At 39.1% G+C, this 18,662-nt stretch overlaps 1 protein-coding gene across 1 annotated transcript in view; it reads left to right on the plus strand.

The window, feature by feature from the left end:
* The window catches only part of CSTPP1 (centriolar satellite-associated tubulin polyglutamylase complex regulator 1), a 170,031-nt gene that overhangs the window by 64,239 nt on the left and 87,130 nt on the right, over positions 1-18,662 (plus strand). The window contains exon 3 of the mRNA XM_058161984.1: positions 4,725-4,855. Within this exon, the coding sequence (XP_058017967.1) occupies positions 4,725-4,855 (131 nt within the window). The remainder of the gene's footprint in view (positions 1-4,724; positions 4,856-18,662) is intronic.

Below are 18,662 nucleotides of genomic sequence, written 5' to 3' on the forward strand. Positions count from 1 at the left end.
TCCAGGCCTGACAGGCGTCCCCTCTTGGAAAAGAAGCTATATCCTAGGAAAGAAAACAAAGAGTCGATAAAGAAGAGTGTCAGTGGTCCACACTTCCCTTCTACCCCCTCCCTCTCCAAGAGGTTTTCTTAGGTTTGTCAGGAAAGTGTCGTGAAATTGTTTAATCAAATTGTCCGCATTTACTTTCCAACTTTTGACCCAAGTAGATTCAGATAATGGATATCCCTTCCAGTGGACTAAATATTGTAATTGACCTCTATATAGTCTAGAGTCAAGGATTTTCTTGATTTCATAGTGGGTTTCACCTTGGATTATCAAGGGTGGTGGGGGAGCGGCAGGTTGAGGTCTCAGACCAGACTGTCTAGCAGGTTTTAATAAGCTGGTATGGAATACCGGGTGTATTTTCCCTAACATTCGAGGGAGCTTGAGTTGGACGGTAACGGGATTAATAATTTTTACAATGGGGAAAGGACCCAAAAATTTTGGACCGAATTTTCTGCTGGGTATCCTTAATCTTAGATACTTAGTAGACAAAAAGACTTTATCTCCAATGCGAAAAGGGGGTTGAAGGGAACGGTGTTTGTCAGCTTGGGCTTTGTAATTTCGAGCTGTCACAGCTAAGGCCTTTTTTGTGTTTTCCCAACCTTTCTTCAACGAATTCATCCAGTCCGTTAGGGAAACCGAAGTGGGGGGTTGCACGGGGAGTTCAGGCATTGGAACGAAGTCCATGCCGCTGGTTACTTGAAAAGGGGTTAACCCCGTGCTGCTGTGTACGGCATTATTATATCCCCCAACCCCTCCCCCTTTCAAACCAACCTTTGATGGGAATCCACACCACCTGGCTTACTTTCTCAGCAGAATTAAGGCTTACGTTGAACAATATAGACATCAATACCCATCAGAAAGACCCAATACCCCCCCCATTAATTAAACAAGTTCGATGGGCTCAGTTTTTCAAGCGCTTCCATTTCACCCTCAAATACATCCCAGGCGACCAAAACCTACTGGCTGACGCCCTATCTAGGAAACCACAATTTGTAATTGACCTCTATATAGTCTAGAGTCAAGGATTTTGTTGATTTCATAGCAACATAATACTACCCTGGGCAAAGTTGCGTGGGCAACTTTGGACCTATCACACTCTCTCAGCCCACAATGTCAGGCTTGGGCAACATTGTTATTTTTCACCCCTAAAAGTTTTCAGTTTCTTTTTCAATTGAATTGTATATGTTATATATACATGGTATATATACAAGCTTATATGTTATATAAATGGTGGAAATGGTGAAGTGATTTATCTTGGTCTGATTTTTTTTACATCTCAGAAACCTGGCATTTTATCAAGAATTTTTATATATCCACTGTAGATCCAGAAGGCTCAAATATTCAGAGCCGCTTGGTCTTGCCAGAGTTCAGCTAAGACTGTTATTCCCCATCTAGACCTGCACAGCTTCCAAAAACTGGGTCAGGGCGTCAATAGTATTGTTTAGTTTCCTAGGGGCAGAAAAGTATAGCTGAGTTTCATCAGCAGTTTACCCCATGGTGATGAATGATCTCACCCAGTGGCTTCCATGGTGTTAAATAGGAAGGGAGAGAGCATTTATCCCCGCAGAACCCCACATAGTAGGAATTGAGGGCAAGACTTTCAGTCTCAGTTAGTACTGACTGGTATTGCAGAAAAAAAGCGAACCAGCATGATATTGCATTGCCTACCCTCAACTCGTGGAGCCAAGCCAGAAAGTTACCATGATCAATGGTAATAAAAGCCGCCAAGAGGTCAAGAAATGTAAGGTCAGATGTGCTACCACTGTCCTGCTGCCACCACAGATAATCCAAAAGCATGAGCAATGTTATCTCTGTCCCATGCCCTGTCTGGATCTTGACTGAAAATGGTTCCAGTTGACCTGCTTCATCAAGGTCTGACTGAAGCTACTGCATAGCAGCTTTGTTCGTAACTTTCCCTAAAAAAGGGAGATTAGACACCAGACAAAAATTGTCCAGCATGGTCAGATCCAGTGATGGCCTCTTGAGGAGGGATGAACTATTACCTCTTAAGAAGTGGTGGAACAACCCTCTCTCATCACTAGGATCCAACTACATGACGTTCCTCCCCTGACCCAGGCAGCCTTTAAGAGGCAGGAGGTGCATGGATTTAAGTAACAGGTGACTGAGCTGACAGTTATTAGGACTGTGTCCACTTCAACAAGTCCAACAAGATCAAACCATTCCTGGATAACAGGACAAGTCTGTCCCCTGGAACACCTCCACTGAATCTGAATCAAAGCTGGAGTCCAGCTTAGAATGAATCTAATAGATTTTGTCCAACAGATGCTGTGCAAATTCTTCTGCACGGCCTTCCAGGTGAATCTCTAAATTCTTATCCAGTAGGGCTTGTGTCACTTTAAACAATGCTGCTGAATGGCTATCTGGAGATGCAGTAAGTGCAGAGAATTGATACTTTGTTGCCACAAGCTAGGCCTTAATAGTGGATCTCACCCATGTTTGATTAAGTTTGTCCTGTGTTGATCTCTAACACCTCTCTAAACGTTTCTTCTTTGGATTTTTTCTAAGCTCTTCCGTAAATTATGGAGGGTGATGGGATCCATGAGAAAAAAAATCACGTAGTTTCAATCTGATCCAAAGCCTTGGCCATCCTCTCATTCAAAAAAAATAGCAAAGGACTCAGCTGGATCATGAGGCAGACCAATAGGGACAACTCCTATCTCCCTGAGTCCATTAGTAACTGAAATGGATTGATCTGATAGATCTATAAAATATTGCAAGTGGTGTTTTTTTTTTTTTTTAGGAAAAAGCATTTGCCATTTATATAAAAGAAATTTTCACTTCAGACGTCATTTGTGTATTGTTTGGGGTTCAGTGGGGAGATGGGTAGCCTTTTGATAGTCATAGTTCAGGTAGATCAAGAAGAGACGTCAGAGCTCATATCATAACAAGCAACTGATGTGTATAATTAGGTATAAACCTAAGATGTAAGCTGTTCCAAGCAAAGCTAGCTTTTGCAATTGACGGATGATAATTTTATTAATTCCAATAGTGTTCAAGTGATGATCTAGTTTTGGGATTGCACCCAAGGCACTTATTACTATTGGTACAACCTTGTTTTACCACAGTCATCTACTACTGCTTACAGGTCTTTGTACTTTGCAACCTTCTCCAGTTCTTCTATGCTGCTGAACCTCAGGTCTTGCCACAACTACTATCCAGGCTATTTTACCTTTCTTATGAATAGTTGTTAAGTTTGAGGCATTATGTGGCAGGTGCCTGTCTGTTTGAATTCTAAAGTCTCAGCGCATTTTAACTTCTTCATTTTTCATTACTTTGTCTATTTTATGGACTCACTGATTCTTGCTTGCAGGCAAATGGTATTTCTTGCAGATATTCCAATGCAGCATTGCCACTACTTTGTCATGCCATTGCTTGTATTGTTGTTGTTGTAGTAGTAGTAAGAAGAAAGGTATATTGGGAAATAGAATTTATCTTCTTTTGGATGGGCTTCAATATGCTTGAAGATTCAGAATGTGGTTTGTCTGTATGTCTTTGCTGGGCTTTGAATCAAAATGACCAGATTTTGATAATGGCAAGAATTCATTTTTATAGTTTCCTAACTTTGGGGGTTAGGTAGTTTAGATTATATTCTCCACCATGAAATGGAATGGGTTTTAAGATCCTTAACAGGGCTATTGAGCAAATGATTGCTGAACTCAGAGATAAAAAAAATATTCAAAAAGCTCAAAAGCTTTCAACCAGCATAATAGGGATTTTAACACAATATGCTTGTTAATTAATAAGGTAGTTCTAATATGCCTCACATTATCCTGTATTTGCATAACCGACCAGTTTTTCATTCCCTCCCTCCACCATGGCTCATTCACTTTTAATCCTACATCATGCTAGCCATTCTATTTATCTGAAGAACAGCTTACAACAGTTAACAGCTTACAAAAGTAAGCAAAAGTACAAAAATATTTTGCTGATCAATTTGTTTGGTGTATTACTTGTGTATTTCTATTTTGTTTTTAGACTGGTTTTTCCTAATGCAATAAGTGGAAAGGCAATATTCATATTTATATGCCTGTGAACCGCCCTGAGTCCTTTGGGAGATAGGGCGGTATATAAATTCGAATAATAAATAAATAAATAAATAAATATTTGTTCAGAAATATATATTTGATGTTTATTTTGGCATTTGAAAACTAACTCTGGGTGCCTTGCTACCTTTTCTTATCTCAGAAACTTTCTCGTGTGATAAAAGACTTTTCAATTTACATCTCATTATCTTAATAGTAAATATGCCAAGATTAAGCCAAACATGCAACATTTCTGTTGAGCAAAATGATAAGTGTATACTCAACATTTCTTGGAATCTACAACTTGTATTTTATGTAAGTTAATCACCCTGTAACTAGAAATAGTAGTTTCAGAAATGGCTGTTCCTTATCCAGTCTGTCTTGTAAAAGGATAATATTTCCTAATTAATTCTTTGTTTCTTGACTATCTGTAATCTCTATGACAACTTTATCTGAATCTGGAAGATCTCCAGTTTGTTAATATATAAGCAGTTGAATATTAACAGCAATTTAGTATTGAGATTTATTTATTTTTATAAGCATATATCTGTAGATATTATATGTGTTTTCCAGAGTGTATTATATCCTACTGTCTTTCCTAGTGCCTGACTCTAATTTAATTTTCTTTCTTTATAGCTTTAATAGTGTGCGTCAAGGAACTCATATTTTGTTCCGAGAGTTCAACTTTGTCCAAGCTACACCCCATAATAGAACATCCTTTCTAAGGACCTTTTGGCGATGCTTCAGGACAGTGGGGAAAAATGGAGGTGAGTTTTTAAAAAATTATCATGATAAAGGCCATCCAGCTGCCCAGCTAAAGCAAGCAAGCATCTATATTAGGAAGCTGTGATATAAAAATTGCTGGAGCTAGATCATATCAGTGATAATGGCAAAAGCATCATTCCATACTGCATAGGAGAAGGCAATGGTAAGCCCCTCTTTTTTTTTAATGAGTGTCTTACAAGAAAATCACATGTACAGAAAATATAAAATGGTTAATAGCACAGTGCCAAATGAGGGGCCTCTCAGGTTGGATAGCACTCAACATTTTACTGAGAATAAATGAAAATATTTTGATGTTTATGATGTTGCTAGATTAAAGCCCTCAGGATATCTAGGTGGTGGTGTTGTATTGCAGGAAAAAGAAAATCCAAAGCTGCACAGACAGAATTAGAGAAGGAACCTGTAGCATAAGATGCATTAACATGGAAAAGCCCATCACAGTAAAAATGAAACCAATCAACAATACTGACTTATTAGGCATCAATGAATTGAGATGGACTGAGTTCAGTTTAGTCAGAAGATCACAAAGTTTACTACTCAGGACATGAAAAACAAGGAAGTGGATTGTTTCCAATTTGGCAGGCTAGAGCAAGAAGTATAATTGATTATAGTACAGTCAATGAATGAATAATATTAATTAAACTTTAAAACTTTGAATATGACAATCAAGTTTATGCCCTACCCATTCATGCAGAAGAAGAGGTGGTTGGTGGTTTTTATGGTTAAGTTCAATTTGAATTTGATGCAAGAAAAATGTCATTGTCATAATTGGAAATATGGAGGAAAATGTAGTTGGACTGTATGATCTAGGAAACCAAAATGAAGCAAAAGACTGACTTATCAGTTTCTGTTCCCCCAATGATATCTTCACCCTAATAGAGTCTTTGAATAATTTAAAACAACACATATATGTGGACATTACTAAATTAAATTGATTATATTATTGGTAGAAGAAGGTTCAGTTATAAAGACATGGAACAGATCACAAATTGCTCGTGTGCAAGTTTCCAGTTGAGTTAAAGCAGAAGAAGAAAGCCAGCTAATTTTCACATTCCTTGATCTTGTGACTGTACACACCATTTTCACAGGGAACATTAGAGAATGTGTAGAAGTGAGAATCACACAGGTGTTTCTTTGTGATTGTGCAAAGATTCCCTGCCTGGAAACATTTATAATACTGGGAAAAGTGGAAGAGAAAAGGGAAATCAGGACAACCAGTAAAGTAAGGTCAATGGATTCAATTACTGTGGTGAAGTGTGTATAATTGGAAACCTTAAAGGGATAGATCATCCCTTTAAGGATGATCTTAAAGAGAAAATCAATGTGCTTTCTAAGAATCAAAACCAGTTTGGTAACACATAATCACACTATCATATCTTGAATATCATGATTATAACAATTTTGCTTGAAAGTCTAAAAAATGTGATAATAAAATTTCAACAGTATATAAACAGTTTCATTCTCTGTATAGAATATTTTCCATGTTAGGAACTGATACAGTTGTGTGTGCTTTTTCTATTAGAAAAGTTGCCAGAGGCTTTAATTAATAAAATATTCATCAAATCAGTGACAGCTTTTGTAATGAGGATACACTATTTTTCTGAAGGAAGGATAACTCTGAATTTAAGTTGGTCTCTCCAAAACAGAAAAGGAAGGAACGAACATGCAGTCACACAAATAAGCATGCACATGTACACACAGACATACACCGATGGACAAGTGAGGGACAGAGAGATCTGGTGAATTCCTTTCTTCCCTACTTTGGATGTCAATTTGATTAACTCAGTCCTGAAATTTTCATTCCCTTTCAAAATATTTGGCATGCTTCTATATACAGTATATATTTGTGTATATATCTGTCAGAAGCCATACCACCCAAAAGAAAAAAGGGCAGGATCAGAACTATATGTATGTCAGCTAGTAAGTAATATGAATTGCCTGTAATTTAGGATAGCCTTTAATAAAATTGATTCCTTATCTGCAAATAGCAAACACTCTCTCTCATGCTTTCATGCTAAAACTTGTAACTGGACACACATTTTTCTTCTTCCTTCCAGCAGAAACCACAAAAAGGAAGTGGGAAAGAGGATGGAGATGGAGATGGAGATGAGAGAAAGAAAGGGATAACTGGAAAGTAAAGAAAGATAGAGAAACCCCGTTTAGTCATTGTAGCAGCTCCCAAACAATAGCTCCATTTTTAAAGGCAGCCATTATTTTAGCAGCAATATCTGCAGTGTTTGTACTCTCACCCATTTGCTTTTTTTAAAAAAGCAGTTTCTATTATCAACAAATGAAACATCCCCCTCCAGCCCAGGAAATTGCCCAGATGGGGAAAGAAGTTCATTTTTCTGTTAAGAAAATGTGGTGCTAAATTAAAAACACCAAGCTAGCACATTGTGTACATATTTGAAAATACCAGTATTTTGATTTTCACAGGAATATGTGGAACATTAATGTTTCCCTCATGGACATGCAGTGATAGAGTTTAGTTACTTGAAAAGAAACATTAATGGAATAGGTGAAATGTTTAAACCAAAATATCTTAGAATTATACAACATCCACCTCAAGTTCTTGTTTCCAAGTATTGGGTAATACTTGGAAACACTGCTGTGCCAAAGTTCCAAGACAGTTTCAAGACTGATAAGATAGAACAAAATGAAAATAATTCAGATAATTATGTGATTTAAAGGAAAATCAAATAGTCTTTTAGAATTTGCACGAACAACTATAGCTGTGATTACACACTTCCTGAAGGATGAAAAGCACATTTTAGGAGTTTCCTGGATTCAACCTTGACTGTAGGAGTGCATTTAACAGAGTGATTTTTAACCATTTTACCAGTTGGCAGCAGTATCAGAGAAATCGTATTAAATCTCAGTGATTTACTCACTCCCTGGTTCCATTTAGCATGGATTATTACAGTGTACTTTATGTCCAGTTGCTTTTAAAGAAAGTTCAGAAACTTTAACTAGTGCGGAATTTTAGCATATTCATGATTCATATTTATCTCTAAACAGCTGCCTGGCCATAATGTTTTTAGGTCTGATTTAAAAAGTTGGTTTAAAGTACAATCAGGTCTTAAAAGAATTTGGAATAGCACCCCCACACTTGAAAATAATGTCCAAGGCCCTCTTTTTTTTTTTATCTTGATCAGTAAGCTCACAAGTAGAGTTTTTTCATTGATTACACAATGTTTAATGACTCTCATTTCCAGCTGGGATACATCAGGCCTCTTCTTTGCAATTTTTCCAAAACATCCTAAAAGATCTACTTACTCACTTAAGATTTTTATAAGAGTGCTTGATGGACAAATTTTTAGTATGTGATTATTCTATATAGTTGTTTTATGAGTTAGTTAAGTGCCTTAAAAGAGATCCCAAGCATCTACATACCGGTAGATGAAAACTTAGAATGGAACACCCATAAATGAAGAAATTGCCTAAAATCACCAAAGTAGGCATTTTCAAGACCTTCTCTGTTAACTGCTTCTACTTGATAAATGGCTCTTCATATACCATATGTGCAGAAAAAGTCAGGTCTAAAGACCCTGTTCTTCAGGCTGTTAGTGAAATAAATTAGCCTAGCATACAGTGATGAGAATTTTTTGTAGTCACCATCTGACTTGCAGAACAACCAGTATGTTTTATGAAAAGCCTTATACCAATTCATGGATAAAGTGTTTTTATGATTTCTAGGCATCAGAAAGCAAATTCAGTATTTTTGGAGAAACCATTGGGTAATGTACAGGGGGTATCTAAAGCAAGCTAGGGATTTTATAAAAATGATAAAATGTGGATTGTAACATTACTCCTTATGTGCTTCCAAGCTTTATTGCAACATTAGTACATAAGGTACAGAGTTTGTTTTTGGACATTCAATTCATCATTTGCTGTCCTTGCTGAAGTTCATAGTAGTGACATAAAAGAGAATGTATTACATATGTCCAATCTGCTAAGAATTTACATCTGACAGGACCCAAGAGTCTAGTGTTTTTTGCTATGGCATTCGCCCACTTCTCTTTGCCGACTTTCTGGAACTCCCTTAAAACTTAGGTATATCAACAGGCCTGGGAGTTGAGTAAAGCAATTTGCCTCCTTGCAGCAAACAGCAAACAGTGGAGGCCGAAAATGGGGCGCAAGAGGCGGCACTAGGCAATGGTAATCCCTGAAGCCTGAAACAGCTGATAGTCAGGAAGCCAATCCAACCAACAATCAGCTGCTTGTGCTAATCAGGCTGTGCTGAAGCTGAAACTGGCTATTTGCTGCAAGGAGGCAAATTGCTGGGAGCAGAGGCCAAAAGGTGGGGACCGGTGGATGGGCAGGGCTACATTCGGTATATAAGACACACCCAAATTTTCACCCTTTTTTAGGGGGAGGAAAAAGAGTATCTTATACTCCAAAAAATATGGTAATTCCCTCAACACTGTCAAACTAGTTACTAAGTCTGCATTACTATTAATCTTCTCATCGTTCCCATCACCCATCTCCTCCCACTTATGACTGTATGCCTGTAACTTTGTTGCTTGTATCCTTACGATTTATATTAATTGTTTCCTAGTATGATTTGATTGCTTATTTGTACCCTATGACTATAATTAAGTGTTGTACCTTGTGATTCTTGACGAATGTATCTCTTCTTTTTATGTACGCTAAGAGCATATGCACCAAAGACAAATTCCTTGTGTGTCCAATCACACTTGGCCAATAAAGAATTCTCTTCTCTTCTATTTAATTATGTCACGTTTTCATCTTCGGTAGAAATGGCAGTAAAAGAAAATGGCCTTGAGCTAAGTTTCAGATTTCATGCAGGACTTTATGTTTTTTTAATGGTGTTTTATGGCAGCACCAAGTCTTATACAGGAAATGGGGGATTCCATTCCAGTGGAAGGATTGAATCAGCACTTTAGCCAACATGCCAGATGCTTTTTTTTATACAGAACACACTATTTGTTGTTTGATCTCGAGATAAACATGCTGTGACCCGGAAAATATACATTCTTTGCTGAAACCTTTCCTGGCTAAACACAACATACATATAAACGTTGAAAGTTACAGACAAATGCATGAATAAACAGATTCTTCCTGTTGTCTGAGAATGATTTTAAATATGATTTAACTGAATATTTGTTAGCTTTGATGATTTGTTTGTAAAGAGGAAATGTAAAGCTTCTGCTTTCATTACCCCTTTTTAGTTTCTTCTTCTTAACTTCCTGTTGGTTCAGCGATACATCTGTGCAGCCTGCTCCAACAGCTGTTTTTACTTTGCATCATAAAAATCATCTTTTAATACTACATTTTGTGTTGGCTTGGCAACTTCTAGCTTGTAACTTGCCTTAGTAAGTTGGTTTAGAGTCAAAAAGATAATCATTAGGTCTTAAAAAAAACAGTGCATGTGTAGAATGAACTGAGATTTACTTTTTTAATGGTATGCTAATGTTACAAAACTTAAAAACTGTTTCAGAAATTCTAAGAGAATTGGGTAGATCTGCATTATGGACAAGGCAAAGCCATTATTTAAGCATCAGTAAAAAAGAACTGAATTTCCTCCAAACATTAATTAAATGCATATATTTTATGTAAATAGACCTGCCAATTGAGAAAGAGTTGCTGAAATTCAAATAGAAACATACAGCACTTCAATGTGTTGGGAAAGACTATGACCAGATGGTCTGTGTGACACTCAGTTTGCTCTTCAAATGCTAATTACTGTGGGGCAGCTTCATAGACCCTCTCTTTGCTTTAGTTTTTATCTTTTAATTGAACTTATGTGGAGAGCCCTTTGAACAGTTAGACTGCATTGCAAAAAGCAGATATTGATCCTCCCCTTTTAAACTTAACTGTTCGTATTTTTAATCCCCTGATTAAAAAACTTTACACGAGAATCCCTCCCTCTCAAAATTGAAATATAATGATTAAACATTTTAGTCTCCTTATGCTTTCCTTTCAGTTGACCTTTGGAATCTAGTTGACCTGCTCTTTGGAATGTATTGTCTGTTCCCCAGAACAGTTTAATTAAATTGTGTTTCCTAACTATAAACAGCCCTTCAAGGATCTCCTGTGGAGTTTTGTGAGTTAAGCACGTGCTTCTCCTAACTCCTGTGGTTTGCAAGACATGGTGACTCTCTGGTTTTAATTACTGTATTTTTCTTTGAGTGATGTTCAGCCAGTCCAATTAAATACATTTTGATTGAGTACTCTTTTCCTCACAAAAGAGGAGATAGTCTCAAAAAGACAAATACATACTGATGCTTGGAATGACTCTTTGCTTCTGAGTCCTCCAAAGTCACAACCTATTCAGAATTAATTACTGTTATGTGACACTGATTTTATTAGGGTTGAGATACGTATATTCTTAAATCTTCTTTGAAATAATAGAGATTAACATGTTTTGGTTGAACTGAGACCTCATTTTAATTCAAGGCAGGAGTTGTGATTTTAATTTCATGAATCTCTACGTTGCATTTAACACAATTTATGTTACTTCCCCAGCAGCACCAGAGACAGCTGAGGTGGAATTAAAGACTTCCCTCTAGTAACAGGCCTTGAGCTTTTTGTTAGATTAAAAAAGAAAAAGACAATAATAGTTTTATATTTAGAGAAAGTATATAGAGTAATTGGACAGGTCTTGGAAAGCCCAGGTTGTGAACCTTTGTCTGCTATAAAGCTCTGGATATTTAACATAGCAACTATAGTTGAGCAGCTTTTGAAGATACTGCTGTCTCTGAAGTAGACTACAATAGGTGTACTATTGTGAAAATGACGTATTATGCAAATACTCTTCTTGTCATTCTAGCCAGTCTAGCATTACCACCAACTCTCTTATACTTCCAAACTAGCTCTGTTGAAGCTGTATGAATGAATTCAGCTTAATCAAGTTTGCAGAGTTAATCTGTTTCTAAAACGTTTTTGTGAACTCCTGGAAAGCTGGATACAAATGTAATATACAATAATTGTGGTGGATGGAGTTAGTTACAGTAATGATCGGTGTACTGTTGGAAGACCTAAAGGCCATGTTAGAGACAGATTGTCATCTGTGTGACTGCTAATAGTTGACATCAACTTGAAGGACATAATCATAATCAAATCATATTCCATATTCTACCTTTTCAGGTGTATGATTCAGTAATGAAAGGTATTGTTTCATTTACTGGAATGATAAAAGTAAAATCTCAATATTTTAGTAAGCATTCAATAATTTCAGTTGCTTCTAAAATGATTGCAAAGGTCATTTATGTATAAGTATGAAGAGTGTTGGTCCTAGAATGCTGCCTTGGGGGACGCCGCTATTTACAGGTGCAGATTTTGATAGGGTGCTCCCTATTTTGACTACTTGTAGTCTGTTTGACAGGAACACAGCTATCCAATTATGTAGGGTTCCAGATATGCCATAGGATTTTAGTTTTAGAAGTAATTTGTCATGTACCACTGAATCAAAGGCTTTGCAGAAGTCTATGTAAAGCATCTATGTAAAACATCTGCAGCAACAATAAATTTTTTAGCACATATAAATCAGTTAGATTGTGTTCTAGACTTCTAATAGTACTATAGGTGTGGTTTATATCACTTCAATTTCTGGAGCTCCTTAGTAAACCAAATAGCTAATTAAGACCAATCAGTAGGGAGAAGCCAGTTCAAAAATTCAGGTAGCCCCCTATTGCCAGCAGCTGACCAGGCATGTGAAATGGAAGTTGAGATTGCTTGGAGACTTGTCAAGCTCTGGCAAGCTGGAAATAAGAAAGCAAGGAAGCAAGAATAAATTGTTTACGAGGGATAAATATAGAATCTTGGAAACCAAAAGAGGAATTTCCCAACCTCATTTATTGTAATTAAGTAGAAACTCTTTGAACGATTTAAAATACTTCTTCCCAGATTTCTCACCCACATGTGAGAAATCAATTTATATTTATTAAATAAGCTGTCAATTGACTCACCTATTGTATTTTGATTTTTTTTATGTTTGCTTTCTCTTTTGTTCATTTCCCAGCTTCCTCATAGTCTCTCACAGAAATTCGCAAAGTGCCTGCCAAAATCTGGAGAATGCCAGAATAAAGCATCTGGGCACACCATTCTAATTGGTCTATGTGTCCTGTGCAGATCCCAGTGGAAGCCAATCTTATCCAGACTAGGAAGTGATCTGATCATGTAAAGATTTAGGTGTAATCTCCTTCATAGCCATAGACTGTGAACCAACCAATCTGAACAAATACCAAATGTAGTGTATAAACGCCTATATATGTAGCTAGATGCCACGGGATAAATCTTCATATGGGATTTTAAGGCATAGGTAATTCATTACATGATCGTCACAAACATTTTTTAAAAAATCAAGTGTATCAACAAAACATCATTACTAAGGTAAAAGAAAAAAGGGCGTTTATAGTAAGTACATCATTGTACAAATAGAAACATTTGTCTGTTATTTTTTTCTCTTTGATTGAGTTCCTGCTTATTGTGTACTTATTGTGTAAATCAGTGCATTATACTTTCATTGTTAATATGCTCTGATTGCATATAGAGATTAATTTTGTAGCAGATGAGTTGTGGCATTTTTTTTTTTGCTTGCTTCTGATTAACAGTTAATTCAGTCTATACAAGTAAGGCAAAAATGCCCAGGTAATGTTGTATATTACAGATGTCATGAGTTTTTATTTCCTAAGAAAGATATCAGAAGTTTTTCTTGCTTAGGCTATGAATTGGTAATATAAGGTGTGGCAATAAATATATGAGTAGGAGTTGGGAGTATCTGAATTTAATCCTGATAACTTTCTCAGCCTTGAACAAATAATTTAAAGATGCTGTTCCTACCATTACATGTGTAATCTAGTGTGTATAGAAGAATCTTAAATCCATTATTTTCAGTTTGATGGTTCAGATTTTGACATCTGTAAATTTTCTTGGTATAAAGATGATTGGAACTTCCAAAAAATTGTATCTTTTGTAAATGTAAAAATTGTATCTGATTAATATCTGTCAAAGAATTTTAAAATTTTATTAACTTTTATTTTATTGGTCAGAGGTAGAACTAAAGATTTGTGATTTTAAATTACAAATTATTACAAATATTTGGGTAGAAAACTTTATTAGACGTAAATCATTTTGTGAAGACAAAGTTTAGAAACATGTAAGTGACTTTTTAAATAGCTGGTCTTTAATAGACAAAATTGATACAAGGTGCTACAATTTAGAAATATTTTGGCTAAAAGTGAATTTTGACTAGAAAATTTGTGACATGAAGACTAGAAATACTGTCTTTTGAAAAAAAAATTCCTTATATTCTTTAGTGCACCAAATATTTTTTTATTTTATTTTTTTGTTTTTTCTTCTTTATGGCAATCTAACTAAAAATAGCTTTTCAGAAATATCCAGTGTTTTAAATAGATAATTACTACAGAGAAAAATAATTGCTACACTAACAATAAAAATTGATAATACGGTAAATTATTATTTCAACGGGATTAGCCAGGCGTTTGTTAATATTTTGTGATGTCATATATATTCATGGCTGTATTCAGGATATTTTTGAGGAAAAGAACAACATTCTGGTAATTTTCAGTTATGAATAATAGAATGGATAGCCATGGTGGATGAAGCTTGTTGCTTTGGATTGTAATCTTTGATATTTTCCATAGTGGTGGAGACAGCATCCAGGAATAGATGGGTTGTCCTGGTCTGTTCAGTTGAAGGACTGAGTCAGTCAAAGTTGTTAAGCCACACCCTTGTTGCTAGGGCTTCCCAGCTTTTGACTCAGTCCTTCAGCTGGGATGGACGTGCCAAACAATCTCATCTAAAAATCCTTTTCTGGATGCCTCTCCATTGCACATTGGAATATTTCCTTTAATTACTGCTAATCGAGAGTTGACCAGCAGACTCCCAGCCTTGCTACAGTCTCTGGTTATTCCCAACTGCAGCAAACCTTGGCTCAAGCCATTGGAAGGGCTTCCCTGCTGTTCGGCTGGTGACAGACAGTAACCTGTCATTCTACCAGTACCCTGTCTGTTGAGCTGAAGGCACTCCAGACAGGTAGTGGAGTCTAACACTGCCCATTACAGCAGGGAGAGCCAGACATTGGAGCTTTGTGCTCCCAGTCATCTTTGGGAACAGTGCTTGACAGGAGCATCACGCTCTTACTTCAGGTGAGTCGGGCAATCATTTTAACACCACAGGAACTGCCATGCCATCTGACATTTGTCAAAAACATCCTGGTGGAGCTTTGCGTTCCCAAACTGCCAGCCTGCACTTCTGGTGTCACCCTGCACTTCCCCTTGCTGGCTGTGGCAGTAGGCAAGGCTTTCCAACTTGATAGTGTTATTATGGCTCCAGACTGGAGCCATAACTGGCAGAGCTATTGCTCATAAGTCCAAAACTCAAAGCAAGGATTTATTTTATTTATTTATTTATTGTTTGAATTTATATACCGCCCTATCTCCCAAAGGACTCAGGGCGGTTCACAGGCATATAAAAACATCAATATACAAATTAAAACAATCATTAAAAAACTTATTCTACTGCCCAATTAATTAAAAGTAAAAAATATAGATATTAAAATCAATTTAAAAACCCCTCTAAATTTAAAATCTAAAAAACTAAGCCAGTCCTGCACAGATGAATAAATGAGTCTTGAGCTCGCGACGGAAGGTTCGAAGGTCCGGAAGTTGACGGAGTCCTGGGGGGAGTTCGTTCCAGAGGGCGGGAGCCCCCACAGAGAAGGCCCTTCCCCTGGGCGTCGCCAGACGACACTGCCTAGCTGACGGCACCCTGAGGAGTCCCTCTCTGTGAGAGCGCACGGGTCGGTGAGAGGTATCTGGTCGCAGTAGGCGGTCCCGTAAATAACCCGGCCCTATGCCATGGAGCGCTTTAAAGGTGGTCACCAAAACCTTGAAGCGCACCCGGAAAGCCACAGGTAGCCAGTGCAGACCGCGCAGGATAGGTGTTATACGGGAGCCACGAGGGGCTCCATCTATCACCCGCGCAGCCGCATTCTGGACTAACTGTAGCCTCCGGATGCCCTTCAAGGGGAGCCCCATGTAGAGAGCGTTACAGTAATCCAGGCGAGACGTCACGAGGGCGTGAGTGACCGTGCATAGGATGCTAGTCAGATCTCCAAAGCATCCCAGAGGGATGAGAGGCGCAGAGATCAGGCCCTTCAAAAGATCTGTGTCAGGCCAATAAAGAACAGATCTCTGCCTCTGACAGACACAGTGAGCCTTGTGCCTCTAGCTGGCAGAAATCCCAAGAACTGTCACCAGAGGGAGCTTCAGATCAGATTTCTATTAGAAGCTTTCTCTTGACTGTTTCCCATGCTTAGCTCTGGGGCCTGGCACGAGATGGACATAGCTCAGCAAAAGGAGCTGAGCCTTCTAGTAAAAGTTCCCGCCCAGATCCCCCGGCCTTATTTACTCCGACGGCCACAGGCCTGTGCCAAGAGTACAACAGGGAACCTTCCTTACCTGAGAATATCCAGGTCATTATTGCTGAAGCCATCAAAAAAGGCGTTGCTGAGAGCTGGGAGCAGCCCAAGCGGGCATATTCTGAGGTCTCTGCATTTTCTACAACTTGCATAGACCCGGACAGGGAGGAACTTCCTCTGCTTAGAGACCCAGGTTCCCCTGCTCATTCTCAGGAAAGTATTCCATCAATTTATGAGGAAGCAGAGCAGAGAGAGTTAGACCTTTCGGATGATGAGGGCTTGCAACCTGAGCAACCCGCATTTACAAGTCCATTTTCTCCGATATTTAAATCTCTCCTTTTCAAGGTAACCAATGTGGCCAGTCTGGGACCTCCAGCTAGTGGACCAGATTCTTTCACTAATCAACAAGACGCTGATCCACTCTTTGCGGAGCCAGGCAAGTTGATAGATACTATCCCTTTGCCTCACCTATTTGTGAACGTCCAGCGGGAGTTGACTTCTCCACGTACGGCCCCGCTTCCTTTGTCTTCCTACAAGCTCCTTTTTAATGTTGGCCTTGAATTGGTTAAGGTGCTCCAAACTCCATCTGTAGATGCACCGGTGGCCGCCTTGATGTCTTCCTCCAATATACCGGGGAAACTGGAGGAAGGCCTCAGGCCAGAGGACAGGCGGGTGGAGCAGTCTCTGCAGAGGGCTCACCAGGGCACTGCCTAGGCAATCCGCTCGGCCACTTCGGCATCCTTTTTCAACAGAGCCACTCTCCTCTGGCTCTGTCAGCTTCAGAAGAAGATACCGGTGTCAGATATTCAGATGCAATAGGATGTCAACAAAATAGTGGCAGTGGTGCAATTTTCTGCTGACACAACGCTCAACTCGGCCCATTTGCAGCTAAGGCCATGGCCTCCTCTGTGGCTGCTCGTCACCTTCTCTGGTTGCGGCATTGGCAGGCTGATGCTTGCCACAAATGGCGCCTCGCCTCTGCCCCCTCTACTGAGGAGAGGTTGTTTGGGGAGGCACTGGATCCCTTACTGATAGAAACGAAGGATAAATGCAGGATTCTTCCATCGGCTCAGTGCCAGGGTGACTTTTGCTCCTTGCCTTTCCCATGCTGACCTACCTTTCAGGGATCCAATCCGGGGCATGGGTCCCTCCCATTCGCAGGGGTTTTTCAACCCAATGTAAAGAGGCCCTCAGGACAGACCTACGAAAGGTAGACCCTTTCAGGCCAAATGGCCCTTTTGAGGGGAAGTCGCTCATTCAACCGCTGCAAGTAACTGCGCGTCCATCCCTCCCATCAGCGGCCCTCTGGCCATCTTTGCCATCTGATGGGAGGAGATTACAGAGAGACTGTGATATCTGGTCTCTCGCTGGAATTCCTCTCCACCCCCCCAAGGTTCTTTATACGCTGCCCAGTGTCAAGAGACACAACTAAACGGGCCCTCATGGATTCGGCCATCAAACATCTACTTGCCATTAGGGCTATCCAGTGGGTACCTGAAGACCAACTGGGGCAGGGGTTCTACTCAATTCTTTGTGTTGTTCCCAAGGCCTCGGTGGGTGGAGACCTATTCTAGACCTTAAAAATCTGAATCGCTACCTTATATATAAGTGATTCAAAATGCAGTCGCTTCAGTCAATTCTTGTTGGTGTGTGGAAAGGCGACTTCCTCACTTCGACTGACTTAATGGAGGCCTACCTCCATATTCCGATTTTACCATCACATAGGAAATACCTCAGATTTTGCTATGCCGGGACCCACTATCAATATAGGGCATTGCCTTTCGGCATTTTGTCAGCGCCTCGGGCATTCATCAAAGTTGATGCTTTGGGCATTCATCATCACCTTAGGGCCATCTCCGTACATGTCTAATGTTACCTGGATGACATTTTAATCCAGTCCTTTTCCCTCCATCAATCTAGGGAGGACCTCCGGTTAACTATCGACATGCTTAACCACCATGGGTTTTCCATTAATATGGAAAAGAGTCACTTGACTCTGGCCACCTGCCTGCTCTATCTTGGGGCGGTTATAGATTCCGTTGAAGGTAGGGTGTATTTGTCCCACGAGCGACAGGACAGTATTAGGGACCTAGCACATAGGGTCCACAGAGAGCGCAAAGTACCCTTAGTACTGCTCTTGCATCTCCTGGGCAAGATTGTGTCCAGTATTGCCATCACACCATAGGCCCACTTACATTCTAGAGACCTTCAATGGTTTCTTTTACTGGCGACCTGTAAAAGCAGCTCACCAGTCAAAGTCCAGGTTCCCAGGGAGATCCTTCATTCCCTTAATTTGTGGGGATCACTGGCATCTCCAGAGGATGCCTCTTCCATGAGCCACAGCCCCTGGTGGTGTCAACAGATGCCAGCCTCTTCAGCTGGGT

The sequence above is a fragment of the Ahaetulla prasina genome, chromosome 1, assembly GCF_028640845.1.
Source record: "Ahaetulla prasina isolate Xishuangbanna chromosome 1, ASM2864084v1, whole genome shotgun sequence".
NCBI lineage: Eukaryota > Metazoa > Chordata > Lepidosauria > Squamata > Colubridae > Ahaetulla > Ahaetulla prasina.